Source organism: Colletes latitarsis, chromosome 5 (assembly GCF_051014445.1).
Source record: "Colletes latitarsis isolate SP2378_abdomen chromosome 5, iyColLati1, whole genome shotgun sequence".
Taxonomy (NCBI): domain Eukaryota; kingdom Metazoa; phylum Arthropoda; class Insecta; order Hymenoptera; family Colletidae; genus Colletes; species Colletes latitarsis.
The window spans coordinates 29,978,058-29,992,830 of NC_135138.1; the positions used below are offsets into that span (position 1 = coordinate 29,978,058).

General features: G+C 40.5%; 1 protein-coding gene and 1 long non-coding RNA gene across 4 annotated transcripts in view; one reads left to right on the plus strand and one right to left on the minus strand.

The window, feature by feature from the left end:
- Window positions 1-14,773, minus strand: part of Fas1 (fasciclin 1 Fas1 domain-containing) — a 379,485-nt gene that overhangs the window by 12,046 nt on the left and 352,666 nt on the right. Inside the window, exons 8-13 of one of the 3 annotated variants that reach the window (XM_076765288.1) lie at window positions 13,715-13,957; window positions 12,964-12,993; window positions 6,116-6,330; window positions 4,359-4,521; window positions 4,122-4,266; window positions 3,854-3,895 (exon numbers count right to left, since the gene is read on the minus strand). In XM_076765288.1, coding sequence (XP_076621403.1) covers window positions 3,854-3,895; window positions 4,122-4,266; window positions 4,359-4,521; window positions 6,116-6,330; window positions 12,964-12,993; window positions 13,715-13,957 — 838 coding nt within the window. The remainder of the gene's footprint in view (window positions 1-3,853; window positions 3,896-4,121; window positions 4,267-4,358; window positions 4,522-6,115; window positions 6,331-12,963; window positions 12,994-13,714; window positions 13,958-14,773) is intronic. The other 2 variants (XM_076765289.1, XM_076765290.1) reach the window with 2 other exon arrangements.
- LOC143341908 (uncharacterized) overlaps window positions 4,450-14,773 on the plus strand; it is a 66,314-nt gene continuing 55,990 nt past the window's right edge. Inside the window, exon 1 of the long non-coding RNA XR_013079694.1 lies at window positions 4,450-4,585. This is a non-coding gene — a long non-coding RNA (uncharacterized LOC143341908). The remainder of the gene's footprint in view (window positions 4,586-14,773) is intronic.

The window sequence follows — 14,773 nt, forward strand, 5'->3', positions numbered from 1 at the left end:
AACACGACGAATACTTCGCAGAGCGACGGACTGCAATTCGTTGCGATCTTTGAATATTTTCTTTACTTTTTCTCCCCCCCTCAACTCGCTACCCCAAACGTTGCTACTTCTACGTAATGTCTACAAAGTCAGTGGAAGATATTCTTCTCGAACAACATAAACAGCTTTCGAAACCTCCCATTTGGAAGGTGCAATTGAAAAATGTTTAATCCATAGACGTAAATCCTTTCCAGGCTTTCCTCGAATATTAAAGGGGAAGAATTTTTTTTGCGATTGTTTAGCGAATCCGGGAGGAATAATTTGTCCCGTGAATATGATGCTTTCGATGAAATCAACGACGACGATGAGCACGACTACGCGGCCATGTTTTCTCGTATTTTCGCGGAGATCTAACTCCGCGTTTGCTCTAACAAAAGCTTAATTCGACTTCGTTCAAGCAGCGACAAGCGATGTGCGAGACGAAAATTCGATCGTTAGTATACTCACCGTACAAAGTGTTCTTTATGAATCTGTAAAGCTCAGCACGTTAATTGTTTCGGAGGAGAAAAGAAATCGATCTTTATCACCTGAATGTTTCTGTCGTTCGTATCGATAAGAAAAATCCTTCTCAACGTCTTTCTCTTCTCGAATGGACGAGAATGTCCATAAAACAAACGAAACCATTGAAAAACCGGGAGTCATCAACGCCAAACTTCTCTGGATACTAGAGTCAGTAACAAATCTGTTAAAACTGACGCGTCCAGTGCAACCATAAACAAACCGGGTGTTTAAAAGTGTCGAGAACCGGTCGTGAACATTCATTGCGTGGGAGAAACGATGAATTTCTAGGGTAACTGAAGGACAAATTGAATTGTCCTCCAGAAGTTAGTTAAACGATCTGTTTATCCGCGATCTTATCGATAGAAAACGAGAAAAAATCTATTCCAGGTGATAAAATTATCATCCTGTTCGATTGTACATAGGAAGATCAGCGTGAGGCTTAAGAAAGCTATTTTGTTCCGCGATTTTTATACTTTTAGCTAAACAGAACGATTAGTTCCGACACAATGCGTACGTATTTGATGCGTAGCGAGGAGTGCACTGCATTGTTCGATTTATTTGTTCGCATAAACGAAGGTTATTTCCGTCTCGACGTGATTAATTTAGCTTTCGTTCCGTACCACGCGAAACAGAAGGACCCGGAAACAAAAGGCGATTAAGAGAAACGAAACGTGAGTGCCGCGTCCATTTCGATGAACGGTTTTCGTTTCGCTCGGAAGCAGATCGATGGAAGAATTCTTGCATACGTGCAGGCGTACGTTCAACAAGCAACAACGTGAACAAATCGTGAAGCGAAGCGCGATATCTACGTATGTATGTATTTCGAAGACAAAAAAAGCATTTCTTTCAAGCGACGAGTCACGCGTGTAAACGCTCGCACTCGATTAAAATCATACGCAGCTGCGACGCATTACGAACGAGGACACGTGACCAATCTCATGGTAATTACAGAAAATAACAAAAAGCGTCCGACCCTGTCCAAATTCATTCAAATTTTCTGTCTCCGTGCGCGTGGAACGAGAAAAAGAAAGCGATAACAATTGTAAAAATGTGTTCGAACACCGTGTCGATTTAAAGTGACTCGACAGGAGGCCAATTACATTGCCATAGTTAATTATAAGCGTATTATCGTAAGCGTATTAAACGTGTAGCTTGTCTCCGTTGCGTGGGACACCCTTATAGTTTATGCATTTTGATTCATGGTTGTCATAGTATCGTTGACACGGATTCGTTTCATCGTAGGGGCGAATAGCTTAGTTCTAACCCTTCCTCTTCTATCTTTAGACTTGTGCAAGCTTGAAGTGGTCTGTATTGTTATGAAAATTAATAAAACTCTTGACATATTTATACAGGGTGTTCGGTCACCCCTTAGAAAAATCTAATGCGAGATTCTAGAGGCCAAAATAGAATGAAAATCAAGAATTCCAATTTGTTGATGGAGGCTTCGTTAAAAAGTTACTAACGTTTAAAGTTCCGCCAATACTGAATTTTTTTCTAGAAAGTGGGTAGGATTTCGGGGGTATGTATATTCACCAAAAATGATTGTAATTGACCCCTGCAATTGAAAATAATTTTTTTAGAATGATTTGAAATTTTTTTTTTTGTCGAAAAATTTAGGCACCTACCCCCTGTCGATTTTTCTTAAAAATTCGTTTTTCATTTTTAGTAATTTTGTTTGACGCCCTACAGAAAAGTTGTCTAATACTTTTTTGTAGGTACCTACGGGCTCTACTTCGGAAAAAAGTTTCATTGAAATATATTCACTATTATAGGAATTATGACTGTTTAAAAATTGGACCATTTTTATGGAGTTTTCCTCATTTTGCGGGGTCAAGGACCAACTTTTCGAATATTTTTGCGATTTGTATATATTCTCCATCAAAATACGCGTAGTTCGTTTTTTTAAACATCAAAATCCTCCAATTCGTTCAGAAGTTATGACGTTTTAAAGATTCGCATGAATATTCAGTGAAACATATCAATGGTATGGTCAGACATATATATTTTCGGTAAAGAATTTTTTTCTCGAAACTGCGTAGGATTTCGAGGATATGTCTAATGATCAAAAATAATTGTAATGGCCCCCTGCAACCGAAAATAATTTTTCCGGAACGATTTTAAATTTTTTAATTCAATTTTTAATAACTTTTTAACGAAGCCTCAGTCAAGAAATTGATATTCTTAATTTTCGTCATATTTTGGCCTCTAGAATCTCCCATTAAAATTTTTCCCAGGGGTGGCCGAACACCCTGTACATTAACATGGATAAATTTTGCAGCATCGAAGTTGGAGACAAAACTATTCGTAACAATGTTCAATCTATTGATTTTGTTTTATACTCTGACGATAAACAGATAACTTTTGCTGCTTAAACATTGAATAACTAAATACGTTCGTCGTGTTACGCGAGTGCCCCAAATTTATTCGATCAAACATTTCGAAAGTTTGCGAATCCTTATTTTATATAATTTCGTATTTTCCGATGCATTGAATATTTTTAATGTATTTGCTTATGCATTATTTCGAATATCGGTTACACGTACCGGAATCACAGTTATTTAGCAAATGAAAGGATCTTTAAAGAATCGATTTAGAACCCATTTTTCTTTCGATGAGCAAGAATCCGTATCAACGCGAGGTTTGGCCTCCGTGCAAGATAGGAGAGGTCCTGCAATAGGATTGCTAGCTTCCCTCCGTAACTGAACTGGATCGGACTCGATTCGCGATCAGTTACCGGGGTGATACCGATATCGTGCGTCGAGCAGTTTAATCAAACCTCGTGAGCTCTCGTCCGTAAAGATTCAGCCTTAGCCGTGCGAGGGTTTTGGCGGAAACACGTTTCCATCGCGTCTTGTGAACCTTCCAAATAAAATTTCAAACCACGATTTACGAAATCCTGTATTCCATCAGAAAATTAGAGATCACTTCACAGATCGTAGTTCTGCGTGGCAAGGCTCGAACTATCGAAGCTCTGGAATATTACAAACATCGTTTCTTCCCTTTTCTCATCTTTTTTAGTAAATCAGATACTCGAGGATACATTTCTTAGTAGTGTCTTTATCGTTTGCTCGACTTCTCCAGGCTCGAGGCCTTTCAGTTTAGAAATTTGAGAACTCGTGTTAGGATGTTTGGGGACGTTCACGATGCGATATCAACGTGTTTCCAGCTCGAATCGTGGGTAAGATACGCGCGTTGAACGCGGTGCGTGAGAGTGCGGAGAGAACCCTTCGCAGATTGAGATTGTGCGTGCTCGTACAGTTGAAAAGCACGTGTCGTCGCTCATCGGCGACGTCTAAACACTGAACTCACTCACCGAAAGTTTCTGGACGGATCGCGTTTTCGTCGTACTTGTCATCTAAATGTAACCAAACAGCACCAGGTTTGAGAATATACAGAAACAGTGCTCGCACGGAGCGTGAACGATGCGATACAAGTATTTTTTAACAACACTCCCGAGACACATTACGCGTGAACTGACGTATTCGTAAACGAACAGTTGAGTGTATATCTGAGAGTCTTTGGATATTGCAAGAAAGTGCTTACACAAAACGTTTCGTCGGAGAATGGTTAGGAATACTTACTCTCGCTGTACTCCCGGACGCGAAGCGTCAGCTTGTCCCTCATGGCCGTGAGGACGATGGTGTCGTTGTGCTTCATCTCCTTCAGTTTGGCCATTGTGTACGCCTCGTTACCCATGACGAGGTGTCGTTCCAGGATTTGTTTCGTCTGCAATCAGACCCGCGCGAATCAAGCACGCCGCGATATACCCGGTTAACAGACATCAAAGGCGACTGTTCTCAACGTTTCAGGATACTCACGTGATAGCTGAACTCGGGCATGAAGAGTTTCGTGGAGGTGGACGGGTAGCTGATCATCGCCACGTTCCAGGCGTAGTCGCGCGGGGCGAAGTAAGTGAAACGCTTCGTCGTGTCTTTCAGCAGTTCGTTGAATCCGCGTCGTTGGCCCAGGAGGAACGTGGAGCTGGAAAAGGGAAAAGGGGATCGAGTAACGACGGGTTCCAACATAACAAAGGACGCGAAGTCCGGTAAGACTCATCCTTGGAATAATAGCTTAAAAAATTTTCCCTTTTCAGAGAGACCGTTTTAGACACACGTACAGTTCAGATTAGGGATGCATCTGTCGAAAGAGGCTTCTTGCTTGCGGGTTCTTTCGAGTACCGCGATTGATTGCAGTCTGTGGCCAAGGTTTCTAGGGGTTGCGGTAAAAGGGTAGAACGCAGAGGCAAACGAATCGATGCTAACGGGATCCTGGTATTCGTAAACACACGTGTGTGACGTATCGCGTATATGGGCTAGAGAGATACTGCAATGGATGGTCTCTGGCCCGGATATCATGGTATGGGGTGATGGAATGCTGACACCACCATCCATCCAGTGCATCGAGTAACGATAGCTATCGTATAAAGGGGCTAATGGCATTAAAGCCAGGACATAACCGACCGTTTCCTATCCGCTGGCCGAGCAATGATCCCCAATCCGCGGGAACAAGATGGGAAACTTGCTGGCCAGCCTGACGTCCGCAACGTCGCCTCGTTCGGTGTAACATATTGGCCATCGATAAACGCGGATTGGCTAGTGCTTTATGCTAGTTCAAAGCACCGATCGCGCCGGGTCTCGCGAGTACAACGCACATTTTTTCACGTACCATCGCGCCAGCTTGAATTTTTCATCGGCCGGACACGCTGTTTGCACAAGGCGAGCGTGAACGCGTTAGTCACGGGAACGTTATTTAACTGGATTTTATCGTTGCATAAGTTTATTTGCCGTTTATTGGGACACCGTTTAATTGGATTTTCCATTATCGATGCGTCGGTAATTGAAATAACGAGAGGGTAAATTAAATCGTGACACGATCTCCCGGCGTTGTGTTCCGCGCGGTTCGCAGCGTGCAACGCGAAAATAGCGCAAGGAAAATGGACGCGACGGAGTTCTGTCTTCGTGAACGGTTCGCGATAAACGAAAATGTCACCAGGTAACATTATTTTCGAGAGACCATGGGTTCGTTCTACTAAACAGTTCAAAGACAATCGGTGGAACGATAATTGGAAACGTTTCTTACTTTTCTTTATGACTTTATCTGAGATAGATCTCTAATGAATGAGTTCATTTTAGCGCGTTAGACGGTCTCTGTAACTAGCGAGACTATTTTTTACGAGTTCCTTGAATAACAGTTCATTGAATAGAACAAAGGGAAGTATCAATAGGTAATCGAGGACAATAGTGTTCGGTAGAAATTTAATAGATCGACGTGTAGCTCGTGGAACCGTCCAATTCCCGGCGTAAGATTCCCTGTTTATAGTTTCTCCGCCACGCGGAGCACGTTCGCAGTAATTGGAATGGAGATTTGTTGCGTTATTTTAATTAAATTCGAGACAGAGCACAGGAATTGAGCCGTAACAGCGAAGCAAACTTATTTCGGTGAGTTGCTTCGACGATGAATCAAAGTTTCTTCGGAAAACCGACGCACAATCGTATCTGTTTGCTGTAATTCGTGGTATAATTGATATTGCAAAATACAGTATTTTACTTGCATATAGCAAAACGGTTTTACTTACTTGAGCATGGGATCGGTCTTGAGTTTTTCGTACACAGTCGTGTAAGGAACACCCAGAACCCTGTCGATGATGTGGATGATTCCGTTTGTGGCGGCAATATTCGCGGTGATGACCGTTGCATTCACACCTCCACCTTCGACGGTTACAGTCTGGTTTCCACTAGGTCCCTGAACTACGTTGAAGTACAATTTCTTCCTATCCGCCATCGTAGACACCTATAAAAAACGGATGAATCTTGAAGGAAGCGTTAACGGGAACACGTGACGCGCCTAAGAAGCGTGCCACGCGTACTCTGCACACCGAAACAACGACAGAATACACAGAAAGAGAGGATAGCTGATACGGGATTCATCGATCGTTATCCTAACGTTTTTACAATGGCGAAAAAACTGAATTTTTTCAGCTTTTAGAGAAGAAATATTGTACATGGTGATCGGCCACACCTGGGAAAAATTTTAATGGGAGATTCTAGTGGCCAAAATAAGACGAAATTCAAGAATACTAATTTGTTGATGGAGGCTTCGTTAAAAAGTTATTAACGTTTAAAGTTCCTCCCGTACTGAATTTTTTTCTAGAAAGTGGGTAGGATTTTGGGGGTAGGTCTAATGACCAAAAATGATTGTAATTGATCCCTTCAAATGAAAATAATTTTTCCAATACGATTTGAAATTTCTTTTTTCGCCGAAAAATTTAAGCACCTACCCTGTCGATTTTTCTTATAAATTCGTTTTTCATTTTTAGTAATTTTGTTTGACGCCCTACAGAAAAGTTGTCTAATACTTTTTTGTAGGTACCCATGAGCTCTACTCTCGAAAAAAGTTTCATTGAAATATATTCACTATTGTAAGAGTTATAGGTGTTTGAAAATTGAACCAGTTTTATGGGGGTTTTTCACTTCACGGGGTTACGAAACAACATTTCGAATATTTTGGGAATTTATACATATTCTCCATCAAAATACGCGTAGTTTGCTTTTTTAAACATTAAAATCGTCCAATCCGTTCAGGAGTTATGACATTTTAAAGATTCGCATTAAATTTCAGGGGAATATATCAACGGTATGGTCAGACATATATATTTTCGGTAAAGAATTTTTTTCTCGAAAGTGCGTAGGATTTCGGGGGTATATGTAATGACCAAAAATGATTGTAATTGACCCCTGTAACTAAATATAATTTTTTTAGTATGATTTGAAATTTTTTAATTTTGTCTAAAAATTTCAGTACCTACTCGAATTTTTTTCTCGAAACTGCGTAGGAATTCGGGGGTATGTGTATTCACCAAAAATGATTGTAATTGAGCCCCACAACCAAGAATAATTTTTTCAGAATGATTCAAAATTTTTTAATTTAATTTTTTAATCACTTTTTAATGAAGCCTCAGTCAATCATCTTGTTTTGACCTTTAGGATCTCCCATTACAATTTTTCCCAGTGGTGGTTGAACACCCTATATAGAAAGTGTAATATATTTATTTCGACTAGCACAGCTATACTAACAAAATTTTCTCTCGTGTAAATATGAAGTAATTATTGGTCGGGCAGAAATTCTGAAACCCCCGTTTTGGAACATCCAAGATAATCGCTGGAAATTTATTTAACGTCTAGTTAAAACACGAATAAACGACCGTAAGAAATTTCAGTTGTTTGCGTGGAATATTTGTTCTATTTAAATTCGCAAATAACGCCTGGAAAGCGACTGTCTAGACTAGAATACCCTCTTAAAGTCGAGGATTCCTTTTTCGGTTGATCCTTCTCTCATGAATTTTCCTACTACTTCGCGCAGCTTCCGGGGCTACTTTTCCGATTTTGAGCCGCTGCCGCGTTCGCGGATAGACGCGTCTTCCCGGGCTCTGACGGGCTTCAAAGAGCAGATCGAATAAATTTCATGAAAATCCATGCCCCTCGCAAAGAATTTTCCTATAATCCTCTTTCTAGGAGAGATCACTACCTTTACTTTTCATTCTACAGGATCACGCACTCTTTGCTTTCTTCATTTCACGTTTCGTTCCATTTACTCTCTATCTACGATCCGTTCCCTCGTTTTTCCACCCGCTCGCGTACATTTCTGTCCGGTCTAATCGCGTTAGGTACTCGCGCAGTCGACGCAAGTGCTTTCCAAAGGTAATTCAGCGATTAGACATTTAACGCGAGAACATATTTCACCCTCATATTTATTTCAATTACTAGCGACACGGTTTTCAAAATAAAAACACAGAGTAATCTAAAATAAAATAGAAACTAATGGTAGGAGATTATTGTCCGAGGGTTGTACAATTTTTCTAACACGGTTCCAGTCGTTTTTTCGAAGTAAACTTGACGCAAAATAAAAATATCGTTGCAGAGTAAGCTTTATTAGCTCGTGCACAGGGCCACGAAGGTTTTTATAAGCCTTCTGAAGCAACAATCATTGCATTTACACGTTTCGAGCTTGAACAGTAATTTCACTTTTAATGCCCAGCCTTACAACCTCCGAGAGGGTTTAAAAGAAAATCCCCGCTGTTAGCTCCTAACGCTTTAATCCTTCTCCGTTTTAACTCGTGTTAAGTATTCGAGTGTCTTCTGAAGTTACATTATAATTACAGCGAGGTTAATTCGAATCGAATTTCAAGAAATAAACACTGTTACGAGTCAAAGGGTTAATACAATACAAAGATGATGATAGAAAAAAATGGTGATTTGTACTGTTTGATAGTTTACTACGTTCTAGAGTACGTAAAAAAATTTGTACGTGTGAGAATACTGTTTTAAATCCAAACCAGTCCCCGTCATAGGGACTTTTAGGGGTTGTTTCATTATTTCCCGGTCGTCGAATAAATGAATCGCGATTGCACGCATATATTTGTCGCTCTACAGAGAAAAAGAAACGCCGCGTTATCTCGTATGAAACTGAATGCGACGTTACGAAAGTTTCGGTGTTGCTCTTCCGCGGTTGTTTTATCGTCTCATTGGGGGTTGGAGCCGCGCGTCATAAAGTACGAAAGCGACATAAAACATATCCTTCGTGATAAATTCGCGGGAGCGCACGTAGCCCGGCGCTGCTTAATGCAAATCGGTCGACACCTGGGGATAAAAAGTGCGCATATTTTGGTCGACCGGGGTGGCGGCGTACTCGGAAAACGATTAAAGGGCGAAATAAAGCTGCGTCGCGTTGCTTTGCCGGGTATCCGCCGTAATTTTACCGCGGAATTACGAATTACCGATTCCTTTGTTCGAATCGAGACGATTACTCGCGTTCTCGGATCATTTCCCGAAAATTTCGGTCGAATTCAACCTGTTGGACGAGTCGAACGAAATTCAGGAAGATCGATTGCGTAATTTATCGGAAACAAATACACGGAGACTGGCAGGAGGGTTGCGTAACAGTAATTGTGAGCAGTCGGAGAGGAACGTCCAGTTTCAATCGATCAAAAAGGGGTCGTCAGGCGCACGACAATCGCAGGCCTCGCGTTTCAAAGCGAACCAAGCTGAAAGTTAAAGAATAATCGTTTCTAAAGTTATAGGGAGCCTGTTTACTAATCACATTCTGAGTTCAGTCGCTCTTTTCTCATCCTTTAAGGGGGTACTCTAGTCTGGAACCTTCAAAAGATTTTCTTTATTTCATTTTCTGAAAGTATATTCTTTCAAATAATTTATTTTGCGAGAGAATTTAGAATTCGAATGTTTGCTTTTAGTGGCAACGACAGCATTGCTGGAAGAATTATTAAAGTATTTATAATCGATCGAGTACAAAATACAGTTTACGAAATGTCTAATTAATTTCTGGCAAAAGTCGCGTGGGGAGGGCTTTGTAATTACACGGTAGAATGGTCCGGGTGGATGCAGTGTCGTGAGTTATAGATTTCGCACGCGTAGGTATCTCGAGTCCAGGCAACTATTATCGATTTTGACCTGTGAATGCAATTAAGGGAAATCACCGATATAGCTAATTACTTCAATACCTATGCTTCAATCACTGGATACGCCGATACGGAACGCTGCCTTTAATTATACGTCCTACACGTTAATAAATAAATGTTCTACTGGCGCGAATAAAACGTAAACTCGCGCGATAAAGACCCGGTTCTCATTATAGATGCAATCGACGCTGGACAGGCGACTAACGATCGGCTAAAACGCTGTGCAATTAGAGATCTGTCAACTGTAATGCTCGTTGAAACTCTTTTTCTCAAGTCGAGGATTAATCGATATATTTCCAGAAATAAAGTTGCAAATAATCTTTTATTTTGATAAGTCTGTGATAATTTTAACAAATATTCATCGATTTAAAATAAAATGTTTTCTAAACACGCTAACCTGTTCACCGGAATTGAAATCGAAAATTAACCGATCAATTAATAAACTGATAAGGAGGGTATTGTGAAATGAAAGCTTCCGCGGAAGCATGAATTAATTTACGATTGGATTATGATAAAAGCCGAGCAGGCGCATTAATATCGAACTGGTAATTGCCGGTTATTAAACAACATTGACCGGTAATATGGGGAATATTTATTAGCAGCTACGGCGTACGAACGGCCGTTCCAATATTGACTTTGTTCACCTTCGTTTACCATCCGCGATGCATGTATTAATTATTGTAAACAATGAGCAAATTGTTCTAACCAGGAGTAACGTAATTTTCGCGTACCCGTTGAAATTTTGGCGCATCGAAGATTGTTATCGATTATTATACCTGTGAAATTTCACGGGAATAACATGTATGTATTTGACATCAAACGGACCAATTATGTAATCTATATTCCTTCTGATTTTACAAAGAATCATCGAAACTGCAACAAATAAATTTCTATTAATCAAACTCAGTAATCAACAAATATTTTCGTCAATGGTCATCTTCTATCGGGTTAAATACTTATAAAATCAATTTTATATCATGCTCTTAAGGGAAGTAAGTTTCGTAAGAACGATAAAAAAAAAGAATCTTCGTAAAAATTCATTATTTATAACTCTCTCAAAGAACGTACACCATTGCGATAAATAAGGCTCGTTGAAATTTATTTTCGGCGGAAACTCGAAATATTTCACTTATTAGAAACTTTTGCCGAAAGAATTACATTTTCGATCGTATTTTTCGTTACGCTTGCGGCCGTTCATTATCGCGACAAAAGTGCGATTTTTCACGCCCGCCTCGGATTTGCAAAACGCTTCTGTGTCACCCGATAAATTTGTCGCGTTACCGTACGTGTAAACAAACTGGGGATTCGCGAACAATACGACGAAAACGGATAAACTCGTTTCGAATTTATAAATTCACGCGGGGAATTATTCTTTTATACCTCGTTGGCGGGGGATAAATCGTTTCGATTAAGCGATTTTCGTTTCCTTTTTACGCGGCGAAATGTATTTTTGCGCGCGCACCCTCGAAACAGCGTAATTCAACGCCGACGAAACAAAGTATCTTTTAATTAAATATCGCCACCATTTCTCGAGGGCGTTTCGAATTTTTAACGGTTTAATCCATTATGTCGCGAGCCACCAGCGTACCTCTGAAATATCAACCAGGAATATTGAATTCCAACGAATGTTACATTAATCGCGCGTTATATAAACGAGCCGGAAGTTTCGCGAAGTGGCGTTAAATGAAAATGAACTTCTCTGCTCGAACCCGATAAGGAGACCGAGTTCCTTGGATTAAGTGGATTGGAAGGTAAAAGTTCCCTGAAAGACGCCTAACGTCATAACAACGTGGGCTACTTCTACTCTCCTCAAACTTTCCTCAAAGTCGACCGACCAGGGACGCTGGGCTCTCATTATCATCCAATCAGCATGACAAAACTTTTCGCTGAAATAACAAAAAGCCCTTAGCTATTTTATCGCGTCTCTCGTACCGAACCAGCGATCGAGTTTAGCATTAGATCATCCCATAACTTCTTCTTACGTAACTTACAAGTCTCAGATAAGGCGTGACCAATTTAAACGAAATTCAACAGACAAATAAATCCACATCTACGACAAGCGTAAGCGTAAGAGTCTCGTTGTATCCGTAGTATTCGAACTCACGATGCTCTCGTATCGCTAATCGTGCAATACAATCATTACATCGGTGATCTCTATTAAATAATTGCTCATGAAAATAAAAGTTTTGCAAATTACACGATAGGATATTATTATATCGAGAAACTTAGTAAAGAGAATGTCTACCCGGAGATTAGCATAAAAGCTGAGTTGGGGGAGTTGGTGGAAAAGAAGTCCAGTGGACCAAGAAAATAAGTAATACATCATAAAAAGTCAACGTTCTTTCTTTTTCAATGAAAGTAGAAGTTTCGAGTGTTATAAGAAGCTTTGCATACAAACTACTAAAGTTTCATTAAAACTTTGATCTGTGGTGTATAGGGTGTTGCAAGTATTTCTGGCGACGTTGAAAGTCTAAAATTAGTCTGAACTGAACAAAATTTTAAGAGCATTAAGAAAAAATTACGTGTTAATTTGTTGTTAGTAATATTTGAACGCCGTGCTTGTTTGTTAACTCGAACAGAGATGATACAAGGTACAAAATCTTACGACTTAAGCCAAATGCCTAATTAGCTAAGTGCAATCGAGTGGTGTTAGCAGCGAAGCAAGCGCGAAAAAACAAAACACCTGCGAACGGGATCTTCGTGTTTCGAAGTAACGGGTGGGTTCGTTCGCGCGTCACGGGACATAACTTTTCCCATTTCCGCTGGTTTCGCGACATTAATGCGCAGCTGGCGTCAACACGAGACGCAATGATTCGCTGAACAACGAGCTAGTCGGATCGGGATCAACACTGAGACGTAAATCAGGCGAATGCGGAGAGAAAAAACAGATGCAGGAAGTTCACGAACAGTCGAACAGAGAAACACTGAAAGCTATATAAATGTGTAATTACCCCAAGTTGTAACTTCCCGGACGAGGATTTCTTTGAACAAAAACAGAAAACAGAGAAACATTGAATTAATCAACGTCTGTGTACGCGTGTCGCGACGCTAAAACACAGTGTCGAGTGTCTGCAATGCGGAAAGCAATGGAAATCTTGGCACCAAAGACTGTTCGAACTTAGGGGGGACGCGTAATAATGGATGCTCGATGCTTTGCATGATTGCAAGCAATTTGGCCGTACGAGGGTTTCCAATCGCTTCAAACATTTCATCTCGAGCGCGATTCAAACTTTGGAATCTTTATCTCTTCCTATCAGGATCCAAAAGTCTTCGAGACTGTTTCACATTTTCAGTACTTCGTCTTCAGGATCGCTTCACTCAGGCTGACAGGACATTTTGGACTATGGGGAGCAGGGGATCTATCATGATTTCAAGGATTATCGGTACAATAGAGTCACACAGTTCCTCGAGACTTTTGAAACTATCAGAAATTTAGTAAAATCCAGAAACTATCAAGGTGGTTTTGAATCTTAAATTTAGCTCCAAATGTTAGCTGAAAAGTTTCGTCCTTTAGAGCTTTCGAAACATTCAAGAGTCTTTGGTTACAAGTATTTCCCATTTATTAGTAGCATCGTGTTGTCTGATTTCAAGAAATATTTGAAGCGACTCGAAACCTTTGACCGTATGTTCGAAACGTTGCGAAGGACCTTTTAGCCTTTGGTTTGGAACGGTGTTGGAAATTCGTAGAACAAACAGACCCACCTGGCTGACGCTCTTGTTCTTGATCTTGTCGAGGGGCAGCCGCTCCTTGACGCAGTGGAGGTTCAGGATCTCCTTGACGCGTTCGGAGTCCTGAAGGATCTGTTGCACGCCTGGTTCCTCGAAGGCCGCGTTGCTCGGCGCAAACAGCGTCACGTCGCGCAGGTGACTTATGGTGCTCATGATTTCGTCGCCGAAATCGCGGATCGTCTCGTAAAACTTGTACACCGGACCGTCCTCCTTTTCCTGAACGTAGAGAAGAGATTTCTGTTTATCGATTTCGGGGGGCGCCGACAAACTGATTCTACACGGGGATCGTTAATACAAACAGAAAAGAAATAAATGAAAAATGATTAAAAGAAGACGTAACGAAAGAGGATGGAAAACCTTGCCGCATTCATAGGGCGAAATGTGCGAAGTTCTTTGTGCTTAGGCAATTTTTTGTTTCGTTTGAATTTATTTAAAAGAAATTCTTTTGAGCGAAATTAGCTTTGAAGTTTGAGCACCAAGGTAGATCAGGGATGAAACGTTCTTTATTTTCCTACTTTTTGAGGTAGAATGTAAATGTTTGCGGAGCAGGATGAAATAACTTCGCATATTTCGCTTCTGCACGAAGATGGCAAATAAAAAATTCGCAAGGGTCACAGGAGGTTATAGGTAACACAAAAATAAAGCTTGAAGCCGTCATAGAATAATTAGATTCGCGTTGCTCGATCGAACGAAAAATCTAGGGATTTAAAGGAACGGTGGAAGTAATAAACTTCGTTAAAATTGTCATCGACGAAATTTTCCGAGATACGAGGAACGTTTTTAGATACACCGACATCCGAAGTCATATTTAATAAACGTTGTACAGAGTGATTCGTGCAATTGGGGCATGTCTCTTTTATTATTTCTGGGAACTTTTATGTCAGGACAAATTTCTTACAGGGTACTTTACATTATCAATTTAGTTGTTCGTGACATTTACTAAACATATCGATCTTTAAATATTTCTCTGACATTTTTTTTTTACTTTTGACCCTCAATTTTCTTCGTAGAATGTCATAGCGTTGTTCGTCG